Source organism: Acanthisitta chloris, unplaced genomic scaffold (genome assembly GCF_000695815.1).
Source record: "Acanthisitta chloris isolate BGI_N310 unplaced genomic scaffold, ASM69581v1 scaffold13412, whole genome shotgun sequence".
Classification (NCBI taxonomy): Eukaryota; Metazoa; Chordata; class Aves; order Passeriformes; family Acanthisittidae; genus Acanthisitta; species Acanthisitta chloris.
This window is the reverse complement of record NW_008661101.1, coordinates 1703-10339: the sequence shown is the minus strand read 5'-3', so window position 1 is coordinate 10339 and position 8637 is coordinate 1703. Positions and strand designations below refer to the sequence as shown.

The 8637-nt window shown below is 58.3% G+C and overlaps 1 protein-coding gene across 1 annotated transcript in view; it reads right to left on the bottom strand.

Moving 5' to 3' along the window:
- Positions 1 to 8637, bottom strand: part of LOC103797873 (forkhead box protein P4-like) — a gene marked incomplete at its 5' end in the record, with an annotated part of 10923 nt that overhangs the window by 587 nt on the left and 1699 nt on the right. The window contains 7 exons of the mRNA XM_009070108.1: positions 283 to 360; positions 482 to 603; positions 3968 to 4069; positions 4245 to 4321; positions 4409 to 4610; positions 4985 to 5068; positions 6801 to 6888. Of these exons, the coding sequence (XP_009068356.1) occupies positions 283 to 360; positions 482 to 603; positions 3968 to 4069; positions 4245 to 4321; positions 4409 to 4610; positions 4985 to 5068; positions 6801 to 6888 (753 nt within the window). The remainder of the gene's footprint in view (positions 1 to 282; positions 361 to 481; positions 604 to 3967; positions 4070 to 4244; positions 4322 to 4408; positions 4611 to 4984; positions 5069 to 6800; positions 6889 to 8637) is intronic.

Genomic DNA, 8637 nt, shown 5'->3' with positions numbered 1-8637 from the left:
AGGACACCTTCCACTAGCCCAGGTTGCTCCAAGCCCCATCCAACCTGGTCTGGAACACTCCCAGGGATGGAGCAGCCACAGCTGCTCTAGGTAACCTGTGCCAGAGCCTCAGCACCTCACAGGAGGAATTTCTTCTCTATAGCGAACCTAAATTTTCCCTTTTTCAGTTTGAACCCATTCCCCTCGTCCTAACACCGCAGTTCCTGATGAAATGAAAGTCTGTGATGGAGAACAGGACTGTGGAGGGGTTTATTGCCCCTGTGTCTCTGTCAGGGACGGGACAAGGTCCTTACCTGGTAACTTGCATTAAGTGCTCCATAACCGAGTCCTGAAATCATATTTTTGACTAAGGTTGGACTCCTGCAGAAAGAGAGAAAGCAGAAGGATGCAGGGCTGAGTGCTCGCAGCCTGGGGACAGGGACAGCAGGGGCAGCTCTGAGTGTGACTCCCAGGCTGTGTCCCGTGGGAAAGGAACACCCACCCTGTCATCTTTGGTGGCCTTCGCTTTTGGTACTCGTGCTCGTCCACGGTCCACACGGCGCCCTTGACGTTCTCCACGCGCACGAAGCACTTGTGCAGGCTCAGGTTGTGGCGGACGGCGTTCTGCAGAGGGCAGGAGCTCAGTGCCACGACCCTCACCCTGCTGCCCACACCCTCCTCTCCCACAGCTCTGGGCTGTCCTGGCTGTGTTAGTGCTCCTCAAAGCCACTCGAGGCAGCTGAGGGGGTTTAGGAGCTGAGCCCCAAACCACACGTGGGACACGACCCTGTTTCGAGGGCCGTGGCAGGTGGAGGCAGGTGGGGACAGGGTGGGACACAGTACAGCAGCAAGAACGGGCACAGCCACCCTCCCCACTGCAGCTCTCGTGATGCTCAGCACAGCCAGCTGATCTTCCCCTTTCCTTTTCTCCCCCACCCTCCCGTTTTGGTCCTTTCCCTCCCTTTCTTCTTTACATCGACCATCTTTACATTTCTAAATGTAAAATAAAGAGACACACACGTAGGCAGACAGCGCAGCCCCGAGAGATACCAGCTCCCTTTTCCCCTTCCAACTCCCTGCCATTTGCTACTGCCCCTATTTCATTACCAATTTTAATTTGCCTCTAATTAAATCCTGTGTATTTTTCCGACTCACTTGCTAATCCATGAGGGAGGCAGGAGGCTGGAGTGGAATCTCTCCGAGCTATAATTACAAAGGGCCTAATCACGCCGGGGCTCTGCCTTTGAATAAATTTCCTTGCATTAAGGTTCTCAGATTCTCTGCCTTGCAAATGAGAATGACCCCAATTTCAGGAAGTTGGCCTCGGAGGGTTTTTTTTTTCTCTCTCTTTTTTTTTTTATTTCGAGTCCTGATTCGTGATGAGAGACTAATTCGTTACGCTAAAACATTAACAGCAATTTAAAAGGTCGAACGGGGGCTGTATAAACAAAGGAGTTGGCCAGCACAACAAGGCGAAAGGAGACACAAGGACTGAGCTCCCCCAGCGCCAGCAAGTGCCACAGCGCCCAAAACTCAGCGCAGGGCACCACCTCTCCTTTTGCTTCTGATCTGAGGAGGAAAACAAACAAAGCTGGGCTCTCTCCCTTGTCCTCCATCCATCCATCCACCCACCCTCCCATCCTCTGGCTGCCCCAGTGCCCCTGGGTGTGCCATGGTGCTGCCACAATGGCCCTGACACCAACCAGGTGACACAGACAAGCACAGCAGGGATGGCTCTGGCTCCTCTCACCCTTTGGCAGAACCAGCCCTGAAGGGGAAACTTTGTGAGTGGCTCCCAGCATTCCTGGGGAAGGAGATTTGGGCCCAGTCGGTGCTGTTTGATGTGATTTTTTGGGGGGAACCCCTGGGTCACACCAGAACCGTGCAGAGCAGCAGTCCTGGCTCCCTGGGGGATGCTTGGTGTGGTTGAAGCCAAGTCCCCAAATCCCAGCCTGGTGCCATTGCCACTGGCACCCAAAGGGACACTCCACTTGGGCCATGCCCTGCTGTGAGACACCCCTTGGCCTCAAACCTTGTGCTGGCATCACCAGAGAGCAGGTCTGGACTGCACACAACAGGGAACTGGAAATCCAAGGGGAACCCTGAAATCCAAAGGGGAGCCCAAAATCCAAGGGGAGCAGGACAAGCCACCAGCCCCAGCTCTGTCCTCACACCTTCCCCTGCCCAGGACTGGGTCCTGCCACTGCCCTTGAACCCCTGTCCCTGGTGAGCAAACTGGTGCTGGGCTGGATCCTGCCTGTGCTCCCCTTCCTCCTTGCTCTGTGCCAGGGATTCCTCATCCAGACAAAGCCCTGACTGCAGCGTGGCAAAGCCAGAACCTTCTCTGCACACAGGCAGCAGTGCCCACACCTCCCCTCCTCCCCCAGTGCCATGAGGCAGCATTGGGGATGTGCCTACAAAGGCTCCAGGAGAAATAAAGTCAATCCTGGCAGCAGGCAGGATGAGCATCCTTGGAGCCTGGGACACCCCATCCCCAGGGTGCTGGGCAGGGTGTTGGCACCAGGACACGGCGGAGGTGCCAGCTGAGCCCCCTGACATGGGAACCCCCCACAGTGTGGGGGGATGAGTCCCCTGCCTCAGCCTAACACAGCTTTGTATTTCGCAGGAGTGTTTGTTCAGAGCCAGCCCTGGCTGCTCTGTTTGCTTCTCATCTCTCCTCTCTAATGATGTTGACTTTACACCCCCAGCTCCACACCCCGGGCTGTGCCAGGGGTCTCCTTGTGGGTCCCCCCACACCAAGGGGATGGGGCACCCACCGTGGTGCCCAGCACCCCTGTCCCATCCTGGGAGGAGCAACAAATGAGGGAGAAGCCACAGCAGAAACTATGGTTTTCAAAGAGAGGAAATACACAACTTTTTCCTGTGTATCCCCCTCCTTCAGCAGCAGCTTGGCCTTGGACAGTGGAAGTTGTGAAGGCAATTATCCCTCTCCTCCAGCTCCTTTTAATCCTCTGCCATTCCTTTTGGTAATCAAACAGGAAATAATCAAGAACAAAAAAAGGGAAGCAGAAGGACTGGGGGATGCCTTTGGTAACACAAGGTATGGGGGAGCCACCAAGACAAAACCACCAAATATTCATTCCTCTCAGCCGGTAAAAAAAGGCAGGAAAAAAAAGAAAGACATTTCCATCTGCCATGACCTGGTTGCAGAGAGGGGGAAACTGAGGCACGGAGCAGGTGAAGTGCTGCCCTGGCCATGCCCAGCAGTGCCCAGCATGGTGATGCTCCTGGTGTGTCTGCAGTGCTGCCCATGTGCAGCGAGGGGCACTCCAGACCCACACACAGCCAGCCCCAAACTGCCCCCACCGCTCCTGCCCTGCTTGCCTCCCTTGCACCTCGCTGATTCTAATTATTTTTACTTTCAACTAACACATTTCCCTCTGCGACTTCACTCCTCGCTGCCCCGAGCAGGAAGCTGAGCTGTGTCTCGGTAAATATGTGCAGCGGGAAACAATAAATAAATAAATCTCCCCTGGTCGAGGCAATAACCGAATCACAGAATCACAGAACTGCTCCTTCCACAACCTTCCAAACACCTCTGAGATGTTTGCTCAGCTCTCACTCCTAAATAACCAAGGGGGGAGCAGCCCTAGCACAAATGTGCTGCCCCAAAATCCACCTCCACCAGCCCAGGCTGGTGACAAACAGCTCCTCAGCGACAAAAACTCAGTCCCCACAGACCAGGACCACATCCCTGGCCAGCACCGAGCCCCAGCCACTGTGTGTCTCAGCTCAGCAGTGTCACCTGCCTCCAAGTTATCATTAACCTTTTCTGCTGTTTTGAGTGTCTCTCGTCTCTGCCCTTCTCCAGCCTCAGCGCCACGGAAAGCCCAGGATTTTACAACACAGTTCTTTGCCATGTCCTGCTGCAGGGATGATGTGTCCTCACAGACCAGGAAAAAAAATGTGGGGTTTGGCCCTAAAAGTCACAGGGTGAGCCCAGGGTGCTTAGCAGGGCTGCTCTCACCTTCCAGGTGGCTGTGTTCCTCCTGAAGTAGGCAAACATCCGCGTGAACCAGTTATAGATTTCATTCAACGTTAGCTGCCTGTCGGGGGTCTCCAGGATGGCCTGGGGAACCAGAGAGGGGACGAGAGCATCACTCAACGCCCCAGCGAGGTTCGATGCCCATCCCACGCTGAGGCATGAGGGGAGGAAATGGGACACCCCCAGGACTGAGAGAGTGGGGGAGAGCTCAGCTCTGCCCCAGGTGCCCCAGGGCAGGTCTCGGGTGCAGAGCACTCACCTGCCGGATGAGCGAGGCGTACGTGAAGGGCGGTCGGACGTCTGCGTTTTTGTAAAACTCGTGATTCTGTGCAAGCTCTGGAGGGGAGACAAGAAACGGGGGGTGAAGGGACCCACTTCGGGCTCTGCACCACGGAGGGCGCCGAGCCCCATCCCCGAGCTCACCTGAAGATATCGGGGTGCAGAACTTGTCCGAGTTCCTCCTGCGGATGGGCCCCACGCTGTGCAGCGTGGAGGAGCTGATGACGGAGGGGCCCTGGCGCAGGGGAGTGATGGGAGCCGTGGCGGACGTGGGGGGATGAGGTAAACCGTCGGGGAACGTGTCGGAAGTGCTCTTGGAGAGGGTGGCACTGGAGACCAGGTTCAGCTGCACGGACAGGGGGAGGGAGGATGGGTGGTTGGGAAGGCAGAGGCTTGGAGCAGGCAGGGAGGGCTGGCAGGGATTTGCTGGGCTTGGCAGGGATGGGATACAACAGTGGGATGAGGATGCACCCACGGGATGGGATGTGCCCATGGGACTGGATGTATCCACTCCACGTGAGAGTTGGTGGAGCAGCACAGCACTGACACAGCCTGCATTTCTCTCTCCTACTTGATGTGCCCCAGCACAGGAGACCAGGCTGTGTGTCTGCAGAACGCCCACCCCGTGGTGACCATGCCCAGGGCAGGGGGACAGCAGCCAGCAGCGAGGGGAAGGGGAGGAGAGGGGACAAACAGGGCAGGAGGGGGACTCACGCTTACAGGCTGGCTGAAAGGCTTTGGCTCTGAAGGTCTCATGTGAAGATGGGCCATCATTGCTTGGAGCCGCTCGCTCTCCTTGGCCAGCTGTGGGAGGCAAGAAGCAGGAGGGAGATGGTCAGGCAGTGCTGAGGTGCCCACGGCTTGGAGGAGCTGCCGACGAGCCCAGGCAGCACCCACTGTGGGGGCACAGGGGCCGCTCCAGCTCTGCGTGTGCAGTCAGGTGAAAAATCACTGGTGAAATGGAGCCACTTCCCAGGCCTCCAGGCTGCCATCCACCAGCACAGCCCGGCCAGGTCACCCAGCACAGCCCTCACCGTCCCTCCTGGGTGCTCCCATCGCTGTGCCCCAGTGCCATCCCCATCCCCTCTGCCCTCCTCCAGCCGCTCCCTGTCCACCCTCCATCCATCCACCAGACACCCCACATCGCTCTAATTGTGCCCTCCTGCCTGTTTACTCCCCGGAGTGCGGAGAAGGGTGAAATATTCACTGTGGCACCAGGAGAGATTTTGAGCCGGGCGCGGGCGATGGGATCTGACACGCGCTCTCTTCCCGTCACCTTCCCTTTCCACCGTGACCCCTCAAGCTCGGGGCTCGGCCACCTCCCTCCAGCAGAGCCCCCTCCCCGGGCCCCGAGCTGGGCGAGGAAGGAGTTAAAGGCAGGAGGCAGAGCGGAGTTTGCTGCAAGTTTGGAGCAGCTCAGATGCTTTCTCGCTGTCGTGGTGCTCATTAGAGCTGACAGGTCTCCCCTCGTGATGCAGACGCTCCGCGCCGGCACAGCGGGAGCTCCGCGCTCAAAACTTTATAATTGGTGGCTCCGTGGCAGGTTCTGCACACGCAGCTCTGCTCACCCTTCAGCTTTTTCTTTTTTTTTCCCCCCCTTCCTTTCCCTCCCCTCTTTAAGCCCCAGTAATTGCTTTCAACCTCTCGCTTTGGCGAGGGCTGGAGCAGGATGGATCGCAGGGATCGCCCAGGCGGCTCAGCCTCCCCACACGGGGAGGTTTGGCTGTGTCCCCCCCATCCCACAGCCCCGAACTCTGATCCTGGGTGGAGGTTCCTAAGGGTGCTTCACATCACATCCTGCTGCCCCTCGAGGCAGTGTCCCCCCGGTGTCCCCCACCACCACACACACATGGGCACACCTTGCTCGGAGCTCCTGCCAGCCCAGCTGGGCACCCTGGCACTGCCACACCACGAGGGTTTTGGTGAGTGACCCCTGACAGGCCCCTGCCCCATCCCACTTTCAAGTCCCAAGATGAAAACCTCCCTTTTGCTCCTCCCTCCTCTATTAGCCGAATTACACAGGCAGGTCGGGGAGCTGCAGACGCTGGGAAAGGCACTATTTAAAGAACTGCCTTTCCAAAAATAGTGCCCTGGAGTTGGGCTCCAAAGACCATGCTCAGCCACCAGAATAAGTGGCCTGATTTCCAAGGAGGTGGCACAGCTCACGTCCCACCTGTGGGCACACCCCCCCGGGCAGCACGTGCTGTCAGGACTGTGGCACCTCCTTGTACCCACAGGGACACTCTGGGCAGGAGGGATGGCCTGTCCCTTCCTCCAGCCCCATCAGAGTCATGCAGGGATGCTGGTATGGGGGAAACTAGTCTGAGGGTCCCCCAGGACTGGATTTCCACCAAGATACAGCCCAGGGCCAGCATTCCTCTTTGGGAAGGATGCTTAAAATGGGTCCCTGAGGTGGGTGGTTACAGTCCCCAGCCTCACTCCTCCCCTCCTGCAGAGAGGAGCCAAGGCATGGAGCACAGGGTGGGAAGGAGATGGTGTTTCACACCCGTGTCACAGAGGCTGGGGCAGCACCCACCTGTATCTCCAGCTGCTGTACCACTTGCATCTGGACTCGACACTGGGCCGTGCTTCGGTCATCAAGTGCATGTTCTGTGTTGAGGTGTCTGGGGAGGAGAACACAGTGTGTTATGCCTGGACATGCACAAAATGCTTCCCCTCTGCTGGGGCCACACCTGGGATCAGCCCGGACCTGCAAATGGCTCAGGGATGCTCTGGCACTGCTGCCCAGGAGGGACGAGCAGAAGGGAAACTGAGGCACGAAGGTGGCCGAGCAAACCAGGCTGTGCCACGTCCCCAGACCTGGGCTGGAGGGAGGCCATGGACACCCAGCCCTGCCCGTGTTCAGGAGCAGCCGCTGGCTGAGGGAAAGCCCATGGATTTTCCTGGAGGAGGCTGCTGGCAGGAGGTGCCAGGAGGACCTGAGGAGCAGGTTTCCAGGACAAAGGCAGCATTATGGATGTTGACTTACGCCCTCTAAGGAAACCCCCGAAGGCAGAAGGTGGCATTTCCAGGGTGTTCCTCATCCCACCACTTTCATGCCTCATGTTTATGAGGTGTTTTATGTTTATGAAGCACGAGGACCTTTGGTCCTCGCCGCCCTCTCTCCTCCTCGGGGAGGGAAGGGCTCCTGGCAGCTGGTGATGGGGATGTCGCTGGCTGCAGAGCCAGGGACACCCCAGGAGTGTCTTGTGGGGGTCCTCACCCCTGGACCCAGCAAAGCAGCAGCCCAGGGACACATCCAGCCCCAAGGATGTCACCCAGCCTGGCCATGCCCTCGCTGGGGTGGGCACAGACCCAGGGAGTCCTCCCTAGAGGAGTGGCACAGGTTGGAGAGGGGATGCTGAGCAGATGCCACCCTCAGAACACCCCAAAAGGTGATCTCTGATGCTGGGGTGTCCCAGGGGCCATGGGCCAAATGTTCTCCAGGGTGAAGACAGAGACATCCCAGGAGAAGGCGCCTCAGGAGTGTCTCTCCACCCTGGGTCCGGATGCAGAAGACTGCAGGAGTCTCAGCCGGCTGTTTGCGAGAGCCTTCCAGCCCCAACTTGCACAAACAAGTTAGGTAACTGGGACCAGCTGCCAAGCCAGTGCGTGAGAACCCCCCAGTGCCTCAGCCCCCCTCCTCTCCCTGCATGGCACATTGAGTGCTCGGCTGCTTCTCCAGGAAAAAAAGCCACCAGAGCTCAGGCTGTGCCGAGGAGGAGTGGAAACATCTCCTGCTGACCCTCACCCTTATAAACCACTGCTCAAAGGCCATGCTGCCCCTTCCCACCCTGAGCTGCTCCACGGAGGTGATGCTCAGTGCCTGGCTGTTTTCTGCCTGCCTGTCCCACACCCCAACACACATTCACGTTGGCAGAGAGGGGACAGAGACCTTTCACCAGTGCTGTTGGGAGGCTGCTCCTCAGGAAGTTTGTGCTCAGGGGCCTGACAGCCCCAGCTGGCACAGCACAGCTCTCCCAGCACCACGACCCAGCCCAGGCCATCCCCTTCCAAACTTCCAGCTTGCTCATCTGCCCCATGCCATGCAAACGATCCCTGTGAGGCAGGAGGAGATGCCTTATCTGGGTTCACACCATGACTCAGAGGAAGGAGGACACAGGAGCCCTGAATCACTCACTCGATCCCCCCAGGCTGCCTTCGCACCTCCTCATCCTCCACCCAGCCCCTTCCATGGGAACCAGGAGGCTGGTGTGGTCCAAGGGCTGCCCCAGGCAGAGCCAGCCCGGGGGGAGTGGCAGGGGACAGGGTCAGTGTGTACAGCCCCAGGAGGTGGCTGAGGAGGAGCACAGCGAGCAGAGCAGACAGCCGGAGAGGCAGGGGGGGGAGGAGCGAGCAAAGCACGTCAGGTC